The following is a 21,221-nucleotide window of genomic DNA, read 5'->3' as shown; positions in this document are numbered from 1 at the left end:
AGGGCTGTAGCTCAGTGGTGTGGCACCCACCAACCTGAGGTCCTGGGTTTGATCTCCAGTACAACTCTCCCAAAATGAAAACAGAAGTGGAAAATAATCTACTAAAGAGTGGTCTGAGGCCTTTGGGGGGAATTTGGTGATTGAACCTTGGCAAAAAGAAGTGGGTGCCTGAGGTTAAAACTCAGACCATCGGGGCTGGGGATTTAGCTCAGCGGCATTAGCGCCTGCCTTGCAAGCAGGCAGTCGTGAGTTCAATCCCTGGTACCGATAAAAAGGAAAAAGACCAAAAAAAAAAAAAAAAAAAAAAAAACCAAAAAAACCTCAGACCATCACAACTGGACATCTTGAGATGATGATTAATAGGAGAAACAAATTTTCTTAGGAGGAAACTTTTGAAAATGTACTCCATGTACAGGTGTTTTGAGTGGTATTTTGCATTGTTTCACTGATTCCTCAGTGTTCCTGTGGAGTATTATCCCCATTTTACAGATTGGAAAACTAAGGGGTGTGTTGGAGGACATCTAAATTGATGCTCTTAACTACCTGCATTTTTAAAAACTGCCTCTTGTTGCTCTGAGATTAGTGTAGCCCAGCATCTTAATTTTACAGATGAGGCTCAGGGTAGGGAAATTAAATATGAAGAAGTATAGGGGGATACCTTATCCAGTTCTTCCTTAAAGAAACTAGAATTTGATCTTCCTTAAGGTTGTTATCTAGTCAGGGAATTAGCAGGAAGTCAGGTGTGGTGACACACACCTGTAATCTCAGCACTCTGGAAAGCTAAAGTAGGAGAATCTCAAATTCAGGCTCAGCCCAGGCAATTCAGCAATCTAGCAAGACCCTGCCTAAAAATTTAAAAAATTTTAAAAGGCAGTGGGGCTGGCTGTTGTGGTGCACACCTGTAATCCTAACACTAGGAAGGCTGAGGCCTTGTATTTGAGGCCAGGCTGGAATATACACCAAGACTCTGTCTCAAAAATAAATAAATAGATAGATAGATAGATAGATAGATAGATAGATAGAGTGGGGCATGGTGATGCATGTCTGTAATCCTAGCATTCACTTGGGAGGCTGAGGCAGGAGGATTGCTACGAGTTCGAGGCCAGCCTGCGCTACAGAGTTCAAGGCTGTCCTAAACCGCATGGTGAAACCCTGTCTTAAAAGACAAAAATAGATAGAATAAAAAGGCTGAGAATGTATGAAGGCTTTATTAAATTCTATCTCCAGTATGAAAAAAAAAGCAGCAGAGAAATTCAGAAACATTTATCAAGTATTTGCATCACTTCCATTAATCACAAAACTACCCCCAAGAAGTAGTTTCCTCCGATATCAATTTAGCACAACAGTGGCAATGTCGGGGTCATGTATGCACGTGCAAGTGCTTCCAGCAAAAGGAAAAAGACAAAAAAAAAAAAAATTTCACCAATTTAATCCCAATCCCGGGGGTTCCCTGGAGCTTCTGGGCAGTGGAGTGAGGAAGATTTAGCACAACTCAGACCTGAAGTCAGCTCAGAGCAGTGGATTCTGGGATTTGCAGGATCCCAAAATAAATCTGGAAACAGCCGTGCCGGTACCCGCCTCCGCTGCCTGTTGGTTGCTCGGTTCATCAAATTAGCCAATGAGAAGGGCACAGGCCCTGGTCGCCAGGGAAACCGCGTGACAACAAGATGGCGGTGCCGGGACGGCTCGCTGTCCCTGTGCGGTGAGTCCTCGGCCTAAGGCCTTTCAGCTTTCAAGGTTCCCCTCAGGGGAGCCCTCGCCCCAGGGGTCCCCAGGGTCCCAAGGGCTTGCGACTTCCCGAGCTGGCTGTGCCAGTGGCGATCTGCGTCCCGGGAGCTTGTTCGGACCCCGCTCACCATGACTACGTACTGAAGCGCAGGCGGCGACGCGGCTCCCAGGGCGTGGTCAGGTTGTCATAGTGGATGCTAGCTCGTCCAGCGGGAATTAGGAAGACAAGGGGAACAGTCTGCAGTTCTGTTGGCGATAGGGCCTGCGGTTAGGAATAGGCCTACCAGCCAGGCGTGATGGCGCATGCCTATAATCCCAGCACTTGGGAGGTTGAGGCAGGAGGGTCGTTGCGAGTTCGAGACCAGCTTAGGTTACAAAGTGAGCTCAAGGCCAGCCTGAACTGCACAGCGAGACCCTGTCCCAAAAAGATAGGGGGGGGGGGAAAGGAATAGGCCGAGGAATTATGTCGAAGGATGTCAGTCAACCGTACATGGTTCTGTTTGATCCCAAAGAGTACATGCATAGGGTCTTAAGAGCCCCCGGGAGATAGCCACACCTTTAGGAGCTTTGGAATTGAGGGCAAGACAACTACCTTGCCCTGGAAACCCCCTCTTATGAAGAAAGTATACTAAAGCGTCCTCAGAACCAGGCTGAGGAAGGAGGAGAGAATCAATCCTGGCCTTCCCTGGCTGCGGAGACAGTCTTTGTCCTTAGGGGACTCCGAGAATCCAGATCCCTGTCGAATTGGCCGAGAATGAGACTAGAAGCAGAGCAGTTAGTGACGGGCTACTGTGACAGCCTCACAGAAAGTTCAGGGAGCATTGCATGGGGGGGGGGAGGGCAGCGGTGAGCACTGGACGGAGACGTCGCAGAATTTTGCCTCCAGGGTTTGATAACCGATGGAATTAAGAGGGAAGGGGAACAACTTTTTGTGGCTGGATAATGGGGTCCCATGAGGAAGGGCGAAAATGGAGGAGCTGATTTTGTGGGAAGATGTCGGGTTTAGTTTGGGAGGCAGTCTTAATTTTTTTCCTTTATGATAACTTTATTGGTGCATGATTCACCTGTACTTTAGCACTTGAAAGGGTAAACTTCAATCATTTTTAATAAATAGCCCATGTAAATAAGCAAATCTGTACAAACTAGATTAATGACTGCTTTGGACTAGGGGAGGGAATAGGGTGGGAACCAAAGGTAAATAGGGTGTGGGCTTCTGGTAAAAGATACTGGTCTTTTAGGCCGATGAAAGTGCCCTAAAATTGTGGTGATGGTTTGCACTACTCTGAATATATTAAAAACTGAACTGTGCTTTTAAAAGGGTGAAATCTATTAATAAAATAATAAAGCTATTTCTAAAAATATTACATATGATACGGCTCCATTTATATAATGTTCCTAAAGTGAGAAAATTATAGAGATGGAAAAAACGCGTAGTTATTGCCGGGGCTCAGGGTTGGGGAGGAAGGAGGATGGGGGTGGCCATAAAGATGAAGCAGGAGGAGGAGGAGCTGTGCAGGAGCAGAAGCCGTCTGCATCTTGATTGCCATGGTGGTTAATCCGCATGTACCCATGTGAACAGATGGCGTAGGCCCTCACACACAGACGGCACAACATGGTCACCTGCCTCATCTTCATACTGCGCTGCAGTTAGATCAAATGTAATTGAGGGAAATTAGGTGAAGGATACACAGGACATCTCTACAGTTTCCTTAAGTTCTTGTCTGTAATAACTTTAAAATAAAAAAGCTAGATTGTGACTAAAAAGCAAAATGAAAGGAAAGAGAAAAAAGTTAGTCTGGCCAAAAGAAGGGTGCGAGTAGGATCGGGGGTCCATTCTGAGAGATTTCCAGGCAAGTGGAGCTTCAAGTGGGTTTGAGGCGCTGCCAGCCACTCACTGGCTCAGGTACAGGTGGGGGGTGAGGAGGGGGATGAGACGAGACACAGATTGGGACCAGATCACCCGTATGAAGGACTTCGTAATTTTTTGCGTGGTGGGGGGTACTGTACAAAACCTGATGTGTGAGTTTTGTGTTTTGAGTTCTCTGGCAGCAGGTAGAGATGGATAAGGGAACCATAACAGGCCATGCTCGGCCACTTAAATCATCAAGGTGTCCAGACCACACAGGGCAGGACAAAGAGAGGGGCGGGGTGGCAGATTGAATTGGGGGTGGTGAGGACACTGGGCTGGCCCTTGGGGGAGAGCTCCTCCTGAGGAGCAGGCAAGGCCTGACTCTCACACCCAGACAGGAAGCCTGGCAGCTGTTCTTGCTAGGCAGCCTCAGGGTTAGTGTGGAGGCCAGTGCCACTCTTTCCAAAGTGGAACTTTCTGGGTTTACCCTAAAACTACATTGTTCAGACTCTTCCTGATGAAAGACTTTTCTGGGGCTTTAGGGTTTCTAAGTATAACATTTAACACACATTGAATAGAATAGTGGCCTTTAGTTGTGTCCCAAATGTGCATTCCTCTCTCCAGAAAGAAGAGGGGAGGGAGGGAAACCAGCGTGTATGAGCGCCTGGTTCTGTGTGCCAGTAACATGACCCACACAGCCACAGTATTGTTTGTAAGTGCTTGCTTTGAGCATGGCACTGGGCTCTGCTTGCTGTTTCCTCCAAATTCCTCAACACTGGCTAGATCGTTACCATCTTAGCTCAGAGGAACTGAGGCGCCAGGTGCACTATGGGTGGCAAAACCTGTGCAGAACCCCGGGCTTATGATTGCCACATCATGTAGACTGTGTATTCCTTAGTGCGTGTCTGGGGGCTGCCACCTCTTACTGGGCAATGTTGGGGGAGGCACCTGGGTAGAGGGGTACTGGGCTTTATGTCAACCAGCATGATGGAGGGACGAAAGCCCAGGCCTCCTTGGGTAGCATTGCATTTAGGCTCTAGGTTTGAAGAAGCCCCAGGCCTCTGATCCAGCTCTGTACTTTGCCCCCCTTGCGTAGCCTTTATCAGGCGACTGCAGGGTTCTGCGGTCAGAGTACCCAGAGGAGTAGGTACATGTTGCAACCTCTTCCAGGCACTGGAGGAGTAAAGGGTGCTGCTCCCTGGGAAATGCTTTCTCTTAGGAAAAGGACACAAATAGGAGAACCTTCAGGCCACCCCCTGGACCTGAATCCTCAAGTCCCCTCTGTCCCCAGGGTTGACTTCCCTCTTTCCTCTCAGGGTGTTCCTGATAGGTAGCATCTAGACTAGAACTATGAGCTCACCTCTGGCCTCCCTTAGCAAGACCCGGAAAGTGCCCCTGCAGTCGGAGCCTGTGAACCCTGGGTAAGGAGCTGACCTCATGGGGTCCTTGTCACCCTGCCTGTCTCCTCTGTGACCCCTCTTCCTGTTGGTGTTATTGGGGAATACAAAAAAGAGTCACATAACTTCTCCAATCTCTGTCTGTCTCTGTCTCTGTCTGTCTGCCTCCCCCTAGACCCCTGCCCCAGTACTAGAGATTGAACCCAGGGCCTTCACAGTGAGCTACATTTTCAGTGCCCCCCACTTTATATTTTGAGACAGTATTGCATTAAGTTACATAGGATCTCATGTAGTTTCTCAGTGGCCACTTGCCTCAGCCTCTCTCCGTGCTGGGATCCCAGGCAGGCACCACTTATAAAGGGGCCAGCACCAACCCTTTTTGAATTTTTTAAAAATAATTTATGTATGACTGTTTTGAGACAGAGTCTCACTATGTATTTTGGGCTGGTCTTGAACTTGCAACAATCCTCCTGCCTTAGCCTCCTGAGTGCTGGAATACAGGCCTGTGCCACCACATCTGTTCCTTTCACTATATCCCTTCCTCTGGGAAACGCCCCTTTGTGCTGACCATAAACTGTTTTGCACCTTTCTGGAAGATTCAGGCCCTGGAGGGGTGGCTCGGTGTCTGTCACTGTCCACTCTTCTGCAAACACCAGTGACCTGATGACCCTGGGCCAGGCTGCATGAGGAACTGTCGGTAAAGGGACTCATTTATATCTGTTTCACACTTTCATCTTCAGAAAGATGCCTTGTTTCCTTCTTGATCTTCTAAATACTGCTTGGAGCCATTCAAGGTTAAGGCTGTCCAGAGAGGTTAAGCAACAGGTCAGGTGTCCCACAGCCACTTTTGAGCAGAGCGAGCACCCCAGTGTGGGCTTTGCTACCCTGGTCTGTCCCACATTGTGCAGCATTCTCTCCACTGGGAGGAGCTGGCATTGGGAAGCAGGTGGCTTGGCTCATGTGGCTGGGGCTGGGCTTGGGGCTGGATGTCCTCGGGAAGCAGAGCCCCTGCCTGCATCTCTGGCTGTGGCTGGAGCCCGGGGCTGGTGGCATTAAGGGGGTCTTAACCCGTGTTTCTTCCTTCTCCTTTCTGCCTGGCTTCCCAGGAGGCGAGGGATAAGAATCTACGGAGACGGTACGTGCAGTTTGGCCTCATGTCCTCCCTGCCTCCTGCCTGCCCGGACCTCCTCACAGCTGGGCAGATGGAAAGGAGACCCGGGGAAGGCCCCTTTGGCAAAAACTGCTTACCAGCTGCCACACGCTGTGCAGCTGCCAGTCCCTCTCCGTGCGGCCTGGGTTTCCCTCACACTTGATCCCTTTGACCCACTCCCATGGCCCCCCAGGTCCCTGTGCCCACAATACTTCCCTGGCCCCTGTAGGCTCAGCATTTGGATCCCAGCCCCACTTTCGCCCCACCGTGGAGCTGCTCAGGTCCCCTGGAGAGGGGCTGGGAGAACTCGTAAGAGGCCCATTGTGGTTGGACTCTTTCTCCTCCTGCCTCTGGGGTTTTGTGTCTTCATAGTTGTGGGGCACAGTGTACAGCTGCTTCACCCTGGCTGGGGCCCAGCTCCTGAGCTCCCTTCAGGCCTTGGTCCCAGAGCAGTGACCTGGGCATCCCTGTCTGCAGAAGATGAGGTGGACATGAATGATGGACCTGACTCTGAAGAAACGATCTCTGTCCCTTCCCACTATGGCAGCATAGCTGCCCCTGAGAGGAGCCAAGGTGAGAGCAGAGGCCTAGAGGGGACTGGGTCTTGGCTATAGGAGGGGCCCAGACAAGTGAGAGTCCCTGGAAGCCACAGCTCCTCCGCTCACCTGCTGGGTCTGATGCAGCTGCTCCCACTCCTGGTCGACCATGGCCATCTACCTGTAGCCTCCAGCCTGTCCTGGACCTGGTTTGGCCATGCCCCTGCCCACCTTCCTCCAGCCAAGCTAGACTGTAGTGGAGGCTCTAGAGACCCCATCAAGTGTGATGTCTGGAATTACAGATCAGAGAGGGAACAGGACCTAGGGAGGACTAGCCCCTGGCTGCCTGCTTCTTGTGTTTCTAGGGTCCAGATGGGCCTAGGGTCCCCTAGGTGGCCCATTACGCCTGGCCCACAGCATCTGCAAATGGAATGACCAGGCTGCTTCCCAGAGGAGGGAGGAGGGAACAGGTCTCATGAAATGGGACCCTGAGTGGGGTGAGGTGGCCTGTGTGTGGAGCAACGGGTGGGACCAGAGTCTGAGCTGGGAGGTGGGGAGCTGGGGATAAGATCAGAACTTTCCAGCAGCTGTGCTATCTCCAGCAAGCACTTGACCTCTAGGTGAAGTGGGAGTGGGAGCCCCCAGGCCACAGTGTTGGCTGGGACTCGATGATTGCACTTGACAGAGCCCGGAGTCAGTACTGGCCACACAGGCTGCTCAGAGGGGTGGCCTCGTATTAGGAAGTCAACAGAAGGAAAGAACTTGGAGATGCTTGATCAAATCCCCAACCTGTGCAGAGGAGACAGGACAAGCCTATCCCAAATCACACAGCCACTTAACCCACAAAGCCAGGATCTCCTGCACCCAGCAGAGATCATTTAAACAGTAACCACAGCAACCAGCTCCTCCTCTTAAAGATGCTGTGTGTCCTCTGCTTTTCCTGTCACTCTTTACCCCATTCCTGACCAGAGACTGTCCCCACCAAGGCCTAAAAAAGGACCTAGCTGTCCTGTTTCACTTTTCTGCTGAGCAGCTTCCGACCCGTCCCATTCCCTCCTGGGAGTGCCCTGACCCTGGCTGCCCTGTTGCCTGCCACTGCCAGGGTCTTCCCTCCTGGCTCTCTCTGCCAGCACCTCCTTTTCCCTGCAGCTTTTCAGTGTGGATGTTCCTGCTTGGACTCCTGTCTCTCTCCACTCTGCCCCAGTGACCGCATGCACGTTCTGTGTGCTCACAGCTCCCGGGAGAGTGCTTGTCTCTCAAGAAGCTTTTGACTACACGTCAAAGAGGGCCCTCACTTAGCCAGCATGAGCAGCAGGGAGATTTGTTATCCTGTGTGCTGAGAAGCCCTGGGGAGGCAGCTCCAGGGCTGGGAACTCAGTGACTGAGAGGTATCTCCCAGAGTTCAGGTTTCTCTGTCTGCCCCTGAACCACCTCTCATCCTGCAGTCGCATGACAGTGGTTGCAGTGCCAGCCTCTAGGACAAGGACAGTGACAAGAATGGCTGTTTAAAAATAGAAAAAAAGAATGGCTGTTTATTTCTTCTTCTATTTTTTTTATTTCCATCTTTGTTTTGAGACAGGATCTCACTAGATAGTCCAGACTGTCCTTGAACTCACTAAGGAGTCGGTATTGTCCTCGAACTGGCTAATCTACTGCCTCAGCTTCCTGATCACAGGCATGCTCCGCCATGCCCAGCTCTCCTAAACGTTTTATTTTGAATTTTTTTCAGTATACACTGAAATAATAGCACAGTGAATATTCCTGCATCTCCCACTTCTGTACCAACTGACGGTGTGTTACCACGCTTGCTTCTCTCTATCTACACCTGTGGATGAATGTGAATGTGTTTTGGTGAACAATTTAGGAGTAATTTGCAGAGGTCATGACGTTTCATTTCTACTTTGATTTGTTTTCTAAGAATTAGGAAATATGATGCATGCTGGTCATCCTGGCACTTGGGAGGCAGGAGGATCGTTGCAAGTCTGAGACCAGCCAAGGGTACAAAGTGAGCTCAAAGCCAGTCTGAACTGCACAGTGAGATCCTGTCTCAAAAAAAGCCAAAAAAAAAAAAAAAAAAAAAAAAGAATAGGGAAAATCACAATGTTGCTATCACCCTTACGAGCATGAATAATTCATATAACTCTAACCTTTATCTCTTCCACATTTAAATCTCCCTTGAGTTTCAAAATCTCTCTTAGAACACATTTCCTTCCCCATTTAGCACCTGAAAGTCATGCACCCCACTGTACCTCTTTAGCACAGTCTCCCTGTCTTGTAAAACAGTGACTCCCAGCATGCATCTTGCAGGAGGCCCCCCACTGGGGCGTTGCCTGTTGGTTTTCCCATGGTGCTGTGTGCCTGCTCCCTTTTCCACTGCACTGCCTGCAAACTGGAGAGTAGATCTGGAGGCTTGATTAGATTGGATTTAAGATAATCTTTCTAACAAGACTTCAAAGTGATACAGCCCACGGATTGTACCGTTCACTCAGACACTTAAGGCACTTAATGGACTCAGGTTCACCAAAATGGCTCATTTACCTCATGGGCACATTGCATGGATTACATAAGCTGATCTATATAGATTCAAGTAGTCCGTGTCTTGTGAGTTAACTGCTGTTAGTACGTTCATTTCTGTTTTTGGGACCCTTTCCCTCTCCCTGGGGCACCTCACCCCAGCTTTACTCCAGACCTGGGCTCCAGAGGCTGTCTGCTCTGCAGGCCCTGGCTTCCCAGAGTCGGAGCTGATGACCTCCATGACAAGGAAGATGCAGGAGCTGGAGCAGCAGGTGCAGGCCCAGACTGACGAGATACTGTCCAAGGTAGGACCCCAGGTGGGAGGGCCCGGGGGGTGAGTGCTGGACCTGGCAGGGTAGGTTCCAGGGCCATCTCATCTACCTAGCTGCCTAGTGTGGTGGCTTGGGGTGGCCCAGGATTGACCTGGATCCCTCTGACTTCAGCAGAAAGGCTGGAGTCTTTGGTGCAGCTGACTAGGGTCTAGCAGGTCTGGAGCCAGGCGGAGCAGCAGGCTGCTGAGCTGAGCTGCTCCATAGCCAGTGGGTCTCCTGCATGGCTGCACCTTCCCCTGCCTCAATGGGACTGCAAGAGGCATCTCAGGCTCAGGAGCAGTGGCAGGCCAAAGATGGTGGTGGCAGGGCTCTGAGCTGCCTAGTTGCCTCACATAGGCAAAAATTCTGGATCCTGTCATTGGAAGGCCAAAGGGACACACCAGACCTTGAGTTTACCCTGTGTCTCATTGCTGCAGGACCAGAAGATCCTGGCCCTGGAAGAGTTGGTAAAGACCCTCCAGCAGCACCAGGGTAAGAGACCTGGGGCTCAGCACCTCCCTTGAGCCTGTGGCTTTTGATAGTTAGGACAGTGACCCTGGGCACTGGAACTCAAGAGCATCAAGAGATCTGGACAGCTTGGCCTGCGGAGAAGCAGTGACAGCTCTGGGACAGTGCTGCAGCCACCCAGTGCCCCCCTATATACGACAGTCCCTTGCTACAGGGCACCTCATCCAAAGCTCCAAGGGGAAGAGTGGCCCCTCAGGAGTCGGTGCGCTGCCCAGGATGAGAGATGAGGGAGCAGAACAGCAGTTCTTGGGGATCCTTTGGGGCAGAGTACCTGGCAGGCTCTGGTTTGGGGCAGCTGAGGCACCCCCTCTTCCCCTGAAGGTGAAGTGACCATGCAGCGGCAGGAGGAGCTGGAGACCTTGTGCACACAGCTGCAGCGGCAAGTCGGGGAGATGGAGGTGAGCAGAGCTTGGTGGTGGTGACCCACTTGCACTCACTATGGAGCCCTGGCTGACCTCAAACTTGTGGCAGTTCTCCTGTCTCAGCCTCTCATGGTGGGCCTACAGGCATGCACCATCCAATCCAGCTTCCTCTTTCATCTCGACCCATGCTCCCTGTGAACACCAGTGCCTGTCCTCTATCTTTTTTTTAACATATAGAATTCTCTCCCAGGATCCTGGGCCGTGCTGTTGTTCCCTCTACCTGAAGTGTTTTTCCCACATTTCCCTGGCAAGTTTTCACTCATCCTCAGTCATTTTCTCAGGGACCCTTCTGGCCTCTGACTAGGGCAGGTTTCCTGTTTTCTGCTTTCTTTTTTTGTACTAGTGATAGAACCCAGAGCCTTTGTACTGAATGCATTTCCAGCTCCTTTTTTCTTTAACTTATTCATAGATTGCTTTTTTTGGACAGGCTATGTAGTTTAGGCTGACTTTGAACTCACTATGTAGCCCAGGATGGCCACGAATTTGTAGCCATCTTCCTGCCTCAGCCTCCCAAGTGCTGGAATTACAGATATGTGCCACCATTCCCCATTAGGCCGTTTTCTCAGTGCCTCATCTCTCTTCCTGCTGGGTTGTGAATTCTACTAGGGAGAGACCACTCAGGCCCAGTCCTGGGTCATCTCCTGCCTCTGAATGTGACCTATTACTTACCCTCCAGTGACTCGGTCATCTCGGGTGCTTTCCTATTCCCATTGCATACCTAGTCAAACATCAGGGCTGGATACAAGGAAGGGCACAGCTTCCTCAGCAGCCCACCCCTCCACTATCCCTGTCTCGAGTCCTCCAGCAGCCTTTCCCTCTGCAGAGTGGGGTTCTAAGGCTTTGGCCTCACTGTGTGGCCCAGGCTGGCCTCATCTTCCGGCCCCGTTCACGGTGACCCTGTTTGTACTTGGCTAGAGCCAGGGTAACACAGCTGCTCCTGAGATGCCAGCTGGGAGTGCAGGGCCCATGGGGCCTCGCTGAGCAGCTGCACTGGGCAAAGTGCTGCGCCTCAGAGCCCCAGAGGCACCACTGGCTCACACATGTCTCCTGCTCACCGTTCTTGCTTCGGTAATTTCACAGGCTCCAAGTACCTACCGTGTGTCTGGCATGCTGTCAGGCACTAGGTACAAAGAGTCGTGGTCCCCACTCTGTAGCAAGAGGGAGACAGAACCAGGTATCCAGAGAGGACACAAATGTGGGACACAAGTGTGTCAAAGTGTAGGGAGTAATGAAATTGGTGACATCATAGAGACAAGTTGGGGGATGGGCCACTGTGAAGGGGGCCTCAGGTGTGAGACCTGGTGCATAAGGAGAGGATGGGGGAGAGGATCCAAGACATGAGAGGCCCCTCCTCCAGCCAGGTACAGGTGGCCACGAGCAGGGCAGCGAGGGAAGCGTGAGAGACAGGCAGAAGCAGCCCAGGATTCTGCTGGGACGGAAGGGGAAGTGGCTGGGAGGCTTCCATAGAGGAGACCAGGATGGAAGGGCTCCATGCTGTGTGGGGTGGTGGGAGGCAGGGGCCAGTGGCCCTGTGTCCAGGAGAGCGGTGGCACAGCAGCTTGGGCAAGGGAGCTGGAATGACAGGGACAGTTTGAGCCACTTTGGAGGTGGCACCTGTGGGCCTTGCAGCTTGTCACAGTTCTACAGGAGAGAGCAGACTGGGTCATGGATGATGCCGAGGTGGAGGAGGTACAGCTTCTAGGACAGAGGAACCAAGAGGGAAGAAGGTCTGGGAGACGCACACAGGGAGCCAGGACGGTGGGTGTTTGCAGGGTTAGGGTTAGGGTTAGGTTAGAGGTGGGATCTGCACTGAAGGTGGATTTAAGTTCTCTGTTTATATTTGGAAGTGATCAAGAACCATAGAGTAGAGTAGAGATGGGGACCCTCCTGGGCCAATGCGGTAGAAATGGGGAACCAAGCCGAGTATAGTGACACATCTTGTGATCTCAGCTATTTGGGAGGCTGAAGCAGGGGGATCCCATGTTCAAGGCAAGCCTGTGTAAATTTCGGAGATCCTGTCTCAAAATAAAAGCCAAAGGGCTGGGAATATAACTCAGTGGGAGGCTCTGGATCCATGCCTCAGCACCACCAGAAAAGACAGAGAGAAACAGCAAAGGAAATAGTGGAGGGGCAGCCCATGGGTAGGAGGAGGCCCAGCTGGTGTTGAAAGAGATGAAGGCAGAAGTGCGTCCCCTCGATTTGGCAGCAAGCAGTTGTTGCTGGCTGCACCATGTGCAGGTCGGTGAGCTGTGGAGGAAAGAAGGGGCCCTAAGGAAGCCGCAGCAGGGGTGGAGACAGTTTGGAAGTTTTTCTTCTGCAGAGGGGAGGTAAGGCCTAGAGAAGCTGGCCTGGGGGGTGGGGACCAGGGTGTCCCTGTCACCTTATGTCAGACCAACAGACATAATGAGTTCCCCGGGTGCCAAGCCCTGTGCCAAGGCCTCCCCACAAGCTAATGGGGCAGGTGCTGTCACTTCCACATTGAAGAGGAGCCCGAGGCTGCAAGAGGTACAAGGCTTTGAAGGTCACAGCTGGGAAGTGGCCAGGGCCCCCCACCCCATCCCTTCGCTGATTCTGGGCTGAAGACCGACCGAGCCTGGGATTTGAGCTGATGCTGCTTTTTCCCTGGGAAGGGGCTGAGCTGACAGAGCCCTGGGCTCTTGTTTCTCCCCAGCGGTTCCTCAGTGACTATGGCCTGCAGTGGGTGGGCGAGCCCATGGACCAGGAGAACTCGGAGGACAGGACAGGCCCAGAGGATCATGAGAAGGACTGGATGATGGCCAAGAAGTTCTGGAAGCCAGGTAGAATAGCAGGAGCACCTGAGCCTTCCAGGGGCTCTCCAGTGGGGTCCTGTTGGCCAGCCTTCTATGGAGACCTTTCATTTATGCCTGGCCTCAAAGCAGGCGGGGCCCCTGTGGGAACCCACACTTGCTCCTGACCCAGGAATGGGAAAAGGGAGGCCTCTAATACTGCCCATCCTACCTGTCACCCGTCGTCCCCTCCATTTTGCCTCCATCTCTGCTTGCCTGTCAAAAATTCCAGAGAGCCAGGGATGCCAGACGTAGTAAGATGCATTATCTCGGGCTCCATAGTTTACAAAATGTCACCCCTCTAAAAGTATTGCTTAGGGCAGTCTTCCAGCCAGGTGTGATGGTCCAAGCCAATAATCCAAGCCTTCTGGGGTGTGAATCAGGAAGAGCCTGACCTTGTTTCAAAATAAAACAAGGTCAAAATAAAAAATAAAAAGGTTTGGGAAAGTAGCTTAGTGTGAAGACTCTGCCAGTGCCACAAAAATAAATAGGTGCAGGAATGTTGCTCAGTCATAGGATGCTTGCCTTTGTACTAGGGAGGGAGAGGAGAGGAGAGAAGAGACAGAATCAGGCAGCAGATGAGGTGATGTTGGTGAGGGGTGGATTGGTGAACAGGGGCAGAGAGCAGAGCTTGAGAAGGTGGTGGTCATGCCTTGGTGATGGTGCGCACAGACTGACAGGAGGACTTGGCCAGGCCAGCAAGTATGGCTGTGGGAAGATGGCTCCTCTGTGTGGGACACAGCAAGCTGGGGAGCCGTGTGCCCCAAGAGGTGCTGAGGGCAGAGTTCACCAGGGACCTGGGACCCATGGTTGAGAAGTGACCCCCTAACGGGTGCTGTGAGAATGTCCTGGGTCTAGGACCATGTGCTCCCCCATCTTGCTGGAGAGTCTCCTTCTTCCTGGCCACTGGGGACGTCCAGGCTGGAGGGTGTGTGTGTGGTGCAGACCAGATGGTTGCTTTCTGGTTCTGCCTTGCTGAGCTACTCATCTTCCCCCAAAAAAGAGCACCTTCCAACTTGCTTTTCTTGGTTGTCAGTACTCTAAGCAAGGCTGGTTCCAAAGCCAAGCTTTCAGTCTAAAAAATTCTGTGGAAACTAATTCAGGTCCATCATGGAGCTTCCTGGCTACAGGGACTTCTGCTTCCTTACTTTTTGTTTTGAGACTGAGTCTGACTATGTAAGCTAGCCTCAAACTTGAGGCAGTCTTCCTGCCTCAGCCTCCTGAGAGCTGGGATTGTGGGTGTATGCTACAATGCCTGACTTGCTTTTCAACATAAGAGGGGCTTTGATTTAGCTAGATGAAGATGTGTTTTCCCCCAAGGGCCCTTTGTCCCCAACCCTGACTTTTGCTGGCCTGAGGCTCTGTCTTGGTTCCCTGGTTCCTTTCTGTTAGATAACTCTCCCCAGGCACTCTGGGACAGTGGCCGATGAATGAGCATCATGATTGTAGGAGGAGGTGATTAGAATGTTCTAGAGTTGGGGGTTCTTGCTCCAGGAAGGAAAGTCAGTGGCACTTAGGAAAGGGCCCAACAGAGAGGTAATCTGGTCCCTCACATCCTCTAGGATGCTGAGCATCATACAGGGTGCTGTGCTAGGTGCTTCAGGGTATGTGGAGGCACAAAAGGGACAGTTCTGCTCTGGTCAGGAATTGGTGCTAGAGCTCCCAGCATTCCTGAGAAAGCCACGCCTCTGTCCTTCCTGTGCTCGCATCCTTCTGACTCCAAGGGCTGCTGAGCACATGGAATGAGAGAGCTCCTGCCCGTGGGGTGCTTCTCATGGCATTTGTGATAATGACCCTGATGACTAGCCCAGGTTACTTAATTCTTCGTATGCCCCAGCGCACTTGGCACAGGGCTTTCTTGGCATGGAAGCCAATGTCTACATGCCTGCGTGTAGACACGTCCAGTATCCCCAGGCCTGGATCATCAGGGCACAGTGTAGACCGCACACAGAATGAGGTGGGAATATGGGTAGCACTGACCTCAATGCCCCAGCCCAGGCAAGCTGCAGGTGGGATCCTGCAGGCCTGAGGTCAAACCCCTCTTGGCACAAGCTGGTTGTGTGCTCTGGCAACAACCAGACTCTCGGAGCCTCTGCTCTGTGTTGGCTCCTGAGGAGCTTCGGGAAGAGTCCCCAGAACAGTGGGTGTGGCTTGCAGACACGTGGTGATAGCAGTCCATTTCCTGTTGTAAGAGTCTTTGCATGGTGGTGGGGCTGGGGAAGCAGAGTACCTGAGAGAGGCAGGGGCACCTGGCGCTATGACAGCAGGGGTCCTCCCAGAAAACCTGCAGAGCCACCACCCACCCGACAGTGGCAGGGTCTAGGATTGTTCTGGACTTCACAGTACATGGTGACCCTTACACCACATGCCACTGTCAACTGTCTGTCATCCTGTATCCTTCACTGGGTATGAGCTTCAGGAGAGCAGGCGTTTGGGCACGAGTGCTGCCATGATGTGCGGGCCCAGCTGACTATGTGTGTTCCAGATATGGGCGCATGAACTGATGGAGGGACAGAGGGACCTGAGCACCCACCTGGCCGGCCTGTGTTGAAGGAGTGGCCAGAACAGTTGAAAGGCAGCAAAACAAGCATAGAGTAACAACAGCCTGCCACAGGGCAAAGGCATGGGCTCAGGGGCCCCAGGAATCCAGCCCTGCGGGAAAGAGGCAAGGCAAAGCTCCTCTGAGGAGGTGAGGGTGGGTGAGCTGACCTGAGCCAGTGATAAGAGGAGTCGGTGACACCAACAGCTACCATCTGCCAGGCACTTCCTCCCAGCCTTCCAGCAGCCCTGTGAATCAAGGACAGCTATTGCCCATGTTTTACAGAAGAGGATGTTGAGGCTCAGCGGGGCCTGCCTGCCCAGGGTCACAGAGCTGAGGGCAGCAGCCCTGGACAGTGTGGTTCCAGGGCTGGAGGAAGCATGCTGAGGGTGGCTGGCTGGAAGGCCTCCGTAGGCCTATGACAGTGATGGGCTCTCAAAGTTAGGGAAGGCCTGGGAAGTGATCTCCTGGCTGTAACCTACTCTAGCAAGAGACCCTGCTGAGCATTGTCCTAAGAGCTAGCACTGAGCAGCAGCCTTCAAGGTCACTGAGAGCAGAGGCTGAGTCACCATGCAAGCTGCATGACCCAAAGCATGTGTGTCAAGGCACCACGCTCCTATCTGTGAAAGGAAACGATAACGCCCACCTCAGGAGAGCTAGCACAGGCAGCTCTGGGCAGATGTGGCAGGACAGGGCCCCGGCTGCCCATATCAGAGAGGAAATACTGCCACACCACAGGCCTGCCACTGCTAGGGCAGAGCAAGGGCTGGCGCTCTGGTCTCTTCCTGTGTGTGTCCCACTCACCTCTCTCCTGGCATGGGCTGGGCCTCCGCTGCACACCCCAGGTACTGGGGCCCACTGGCCTCATGACTGCGTGTGACTCTTCTCCTCTTTCCTAGGAAGGGCTCTCCCACTGACTACACCCCCAGCCTCCAGGGTCCCTTTGGACACTCTCCCCAGGGCTTCTGCCTGACCCCTTCCCTGGAACTCCTACCCCAGGAGGGTGCTTGGAGCAATGGCAGAAGCACTGTGTTAGGAGTCAGTGTGTCTCAATGCTACTCCTGACTCTGCTCTGTTGACTGGACCAAGCCCTTGACCTTTCTAGGCCTCACTTCCCTGGCTGGAGGAAGAGTAGTGGCCTTACAGGAAATGGCATTTAAAAAAAAGTTTTATTAATTTGTTCCTCACCCTTTCCTTCTCCCTTTTCTTTTTCTTTCTTTTATGGTACTGGGGATTGGGCCCAGGGCATTCCCACTGAAGTATGCCTCTAGTTAATTTGCTAATTGCCTAGGTTGGGTTGGCACTTGCAATGTTCCTGCCTCAGCTTCTCTGAATACTGGATTATAGGTGCGGGCCACCATGCCCAACTTTATGCTAATTTATGTGTTTAGTGTTTATGTATGTATTTGAGAAGGATCTTACTGTGTAGTTCAACCTGGCATTGAGTTCACTATGTAGGCTGGCCTTGATCATAGTGACCCCCCTGCCTTCTGAGTGCTGAGATTACAGGCATGTGCCACCATACCTGGCTAGTTTATTCCTAAAGTAGTTAATTGTTAAAGGAAAATAATGTTTTAATATCATTTGGAACCATACCAAGGATGACCAGCACATTCTGTCCTAGAATCACAGGGACTCTGGGGGACCCCAGGAGAAAGGGGGCAGGTATAGCCTCTGCAACAGTAGCAGATGATGGGAGGGGGAATGTCTGGCCCAGATGCCATTTTGTATCTGCAAAGCTGACAGGAAATACAACCATCTGCATTTGTACTCCTTGGCACAGCCGCCACAGCACTGTGAGGAAAGAAGTTGGGTCTCCAGAGCCCTGAACCGTATCCTGCTACAACCGGGCTGTCCTGGTCATAGATAACTTCCAAGAAGGCCCACAGAGTCATCTGTGCAGGGAGGGGCACACCCCAAAGACTGACGAGCAGGTCCTGGCCTGTCCCCAGCCAGCATCTCTCTCGCCTAGCACTCCTGCTGCTCTAGCATCTGTTCGGACAGTCCCTACCATCCTGTCCACACATCCTGAAGTGTATACATGCTTGTATGGGTAACACCATTTCTAGGAGGCTGAAGCTTTGCAGATGTGCAAGGGGATCTGTTGCACAGAAATACTTGCAGAGCCTATGGCCTGCCTCATATCTGTCCTGTCCAGCAGCTGCCCCAGCGTCCCCCTAAACAGCCATTTGCCTTTATCTTTGACCTCCTCCTCTTGATGGTATATGAGTGGGAAAAACAGACTCCATCTTAAATCCTGAGTTATCCTTTGACCTGCCCAATGGGCTGGGGCAAGTCATTTTTCATCTTTTCCCCTGCTTTCTCATTCGTAAAATGGAGATAAGTAGCCCCTGCCTCATAGCCTCAGGGGTGCATAGGGACCATTTGTACTAGGCAGAGCTGGTGGCAATCTAATGAGGACAGAGTGCTTCTGAGTTGGCCTTACATAGTCATCTTCCTGGAGCCTTCCAGCCCCTTGGGGGGCAGACACAATTGTCATTTCATTCTAGAAGAGAATGTTCTTTTCTCTAGAAATCTAGAAATGATTTGCCTAAAGTCATGTGAGTGGAAGTGGAGGAACTGGGACTTGAACCTGAAAGCCTTCATCCAGATGTGGGAACTCTGTCCTTTGATTTTCAGAGTTCAGCTCCTGACACACATTAGGAATCAGACCTTGCTTCTGCCACTTATTGCTGTGCATTGCTGAGCAAGTTGTTTACTCCTGCTAAACCTGTTTCCTTATCTGGAAAATAGAGGTTATAATCCTTCTAGTGTAGGGTTATTAGGAGGGTTGGGTGGGTACTAAATCTCTGGCACAAAGAAAGTAATCAGTGAAAGACAGCTGTTACTATCTAGTGTTAGTTATCCTTCCTTTTCCTCAGGTGGCCACTTAAGGACATAGGCCAGTGTCCAGCCTAGGAGGAGGCCACTAAAGCTGTTAGGATACATGGCAGCCATGAAGCTCATGGCTGTCTATCATCTTTGCCAGGGGATTCATTGGTGCCTCCTGAGGTGGACTTTGACAGGCTGCTGGCCAGCCTGAAAGATCTCAGCGAGCTGGTGGTAGAGGGTGACACACAGGTGATTCCAGTTCCTGGTGGGGCACGACTCCATGCCCTTGAGCCCATCCCGCTGAAGCTCTACCAGAATGGCATCGTGATGTTCAATGGGCCCTTCCGGCCTTTTCACCACCCTGCCACACAGGTAGGAGTGGGGGTGAAGCTCCGGGGCCCCTTCTACCTATCATTAATCAGAGATGGTGGAGCCAGCTCATGCCAGGCCCAGCCTGGCTTCCACAGGTCCCTCGGTCCCCACTCAAATCCCAAGGCTCTGAGTATTTCCAGAGTGTGAGGCCCTAGGCTGGGGCACTGTCCAGATCCAGCTGGCACTGCCCTTCTTCCTACTGCAGCGCTGCCTTCGGGACATACTAGATGGCTTCTTCCCTTCAGAGCTCCAGCAACTCTACCCCAATGGAGTTCCCTTTAAGGTGATAGGCTGCTCCTCAACCTGACCCTTTGCTGTGTGGGGTTCTGGACAGAATGGGGATAGCTTCCTTGGGCACAGACATTTGGAAGGGAACCACAGCCTGAACCAGGGGACCCCAGGGAGATGAAGTCCAGGAGGAAAGTGAGCCTGAAGAGGACTGCGGAGTGAGCTGCCCCAGCCAGTGTTGTGAGATTCCCCAGGCTGAGCAGTAGGCAGCGCCCTCTGCTGACATGCTGAAGGCGCAGCCTTGGCCTCAAGCCCTCTGCTTTTTTGCTACTCCCAGCGTTAGGGCGCCTTGACAGACCTTGCACAGACCCTGGCTTCCCCTAGAGGGTCCTGAAGCCACTTGGTTGGGGTGGCAGTGCTGTGAACCACAAATAATGAACAGAGGGGCAAGTGCTGGACCTTGACACCATGAGAGAAGCCAGTCGGTGGCCAGTGGTGTGAGAATACGGTGTTGCCATGGGCTCCATGAGGCAGCAGACTGCAAAGACTTGTGAGGGAGTGTACACTACAGTCACAACAGCAAGATGGGGCCTCGGAGCTGTGCCTTGATGACACGAGTGAGGTGATGTGTGCAGTGACACTGCTCTGGTAGGGGCCTCTGAGGACAGAGCACTGGGGCTTCAGCTGGCATGGGTGCTCAAAGCATGAACTGTGAGTTTCCTGCTCCCTCCCAGAGCCTCAGTTTCCTTACTTGTAAAATGGGGATCAGGCTTGTTCTTGGAGCCCCTGGGCTAGCAGGATGGGGGTAGGGCCACAGCTGAAAACCAGGGGGCTTGTCGCTGTCATCCTTCCTGCTAGGTAAGCGACCTCCGTGACCAGGTCTACCCAGAGCATGGGCTGGGCCCATTCCCAGGCGAAGGCTGTGTGGTGGGCGGGCAAAGGATGCTCCAGGCCCCAGATAGGTTGGAGGTGCCCCCAGGTAAGCTGGGCCCCAAGGCTGGGCTGGGTGGCCAGGAGGCTGTGTAGAACAAGCCTGAGGTGGTGCCCTCCACCATCGCTCAGTCCCTGCCTGGGCTAAGGTTCCCAAATGCCCTTCCTGCAGGGATGACTGCTGAGAAACTTCTGAACAGGCTCCCTAAATTTGTGATCCGACAAGGCGAGGTGATTGACATCCGGGGCTCCATCAGGGACACCTTGAAGGTGAGGCCAGACCTAGTTCTCCAGTCTTCTCGGGAGTGCTTTACCACTGACCCTGGCTCAAGGTGGCAGAACAGTGTCTTGTGTAGAGGCTTAGCTTCGTGGGCTGGAGTGAGGGCCAATGGAGAATTGGGAAACTAGAGAGCTGGAAAGGGTGCTGCAGTGGGGCCAGAGTACCTGGCTTGGGTGTCAGTGGGGATAAAATCAGAGTTGGCCCAGGCGCAGGCCATGTCCTCACAGAGCAGTCCTGCATGCCCTGCAGGCCCTCACAGAACTCATCTTTTCCTCACTGCCCATCCTGCTGATCTTCCCAGGCCACCACCCGAGAAAGGTGCCAAACCTCTGCTTCTCAGGATTCCCCTGCCACCTCCAACTCCATGTTGTTAAGTCCTGCCTGTCCTGGATACTGCCAGAATTCCCAAGCCCATCTCTTCTCTCATTCCTACCACCTAATCTAGGCTCCAGGGTCTCCCAGGCAACCTCTCTGTGCCAGCCTCCCACCCCCACTGCTGCCCCTGCAGCCATCCTCCCACGGCAGCCTTTCCTGTCTATTCTTGGATAAAACCAATTTCCTTATCCTGGCTTTCAAGGCCTATCCTGCATCTATCAGCTCAAGCATGAGCCAAGGATTGGGGGATGACTCAGGTGGGTTCCAGGGCTCTGTGCATGCTCCATGGATGCCTTCCAGAACTACTGCCCATTGCCTGTTCCGATCCAGGAGATCATAGTGGAGACACCTGCTTTGGCTGCCGAGCGACAGAGGTAAGGGCAGGCAGAGAGGTGGGGGCGGTGGGAGCTGGCCACTGGGACA

At 52.6% G+C, this 21,221-nt stretch overlaps 1 protein-coding gene across 12 annotated transcripts in view; it reads left to right on the top strand.

Annotated features, from left to right (window-relative positions):
• Positions 1 to 1,589: 1,589 nt before the first annotated feature.
• Ubxn11 (UBX domain protein 11) overlaps positions 1,590 to 21,221 on the top strand; it is a 32,434-nt gene continuing 12,802 nt past the window's right edge. For 3 of the 12 annotated variants that reach the window (XR_010043028.1, XM_063235803.1, XM_063235807.1), the window contains exons 1-13: positions 1,590 to 1,702; positions 4,894 to 4,998; positions 6,081 to 6,109; positions 6,497 to 6,697; positions 9,379 to 9,479; positions 9,923 to 9,977; positions 10,335 to 10,411; positions 13,107 to 13,233; positions 18,771 to 18,985; positions 19,191 to 19,268; positions 20,072 to 20,192; positions 20,316 to 20,413; positions 21,099 to 21,172. Coding sequence is in view for 10 of the 12 variants with exons in the window: in XM_063235803.1 (XP_063091873.1) it covers positions 4,928 to 4,998; positions 6,081 to 6,109; positions 6,497 to 6,697; positions 9,379 to 9,479; positions 9,923 to 9,977; positions 10,335 to 10,411; positions 13,107 to 13,233; positions 18,771 to 18,985; positions 19,191 to 19,268; positions 20,072 to 20,192; positions 20,316 to 20,413; positions 21,099 to 21,172 (1,247 nt within the window). In the remaining 2 variants the exon portion in view is untranslated. Of the gene's footprint in view, positions 1,703 to 4,893; positions 4,999 to 6,080; positions 6,110 to 6,496; positions 6,698 to 9,378; positions 9,480 to 9,922; positions 9,978 to 10,334; positions 10,412 to 11,366; positions 11,797 to 13,106; positions 13,234 to 18,770; positions 18,986 to 19,190; positions 19,269 to 20,071; positions 20,193 to 20,315; positions 20,414 to 21,098; positions 21,173 to 21,221 lie in introns of those variants that run through there. The other 9 variants (XR_010043029.1, XM_063235804.1, XM_063235806.1 and 6 more) reach the window with 7 other exon arrangements.

Source organism: Cavia porcellus, unplaced genomic scaffold (genome assembly GCF_034190915.1).
Source record: "Cavia porcellus strain 051 isolate PalLab524CR breed Dunkin Hartley unplaced genomic scaffold, mCavPor4.1 scaffold_25, whole genome shotgun sequence".
NCBI classification, from domain to species: domain Eukaryota; kingdom Metazoa; phylum Chordata; class Mammalia; order Rodentia; family Caviidae; genus Cavia; species Cavia porcellus.
The sequence above is the reverse complement of the archived record's forward strand: the minus strand, read 5'-3'. Positions and strand labels throughout refer to the sequence as shown.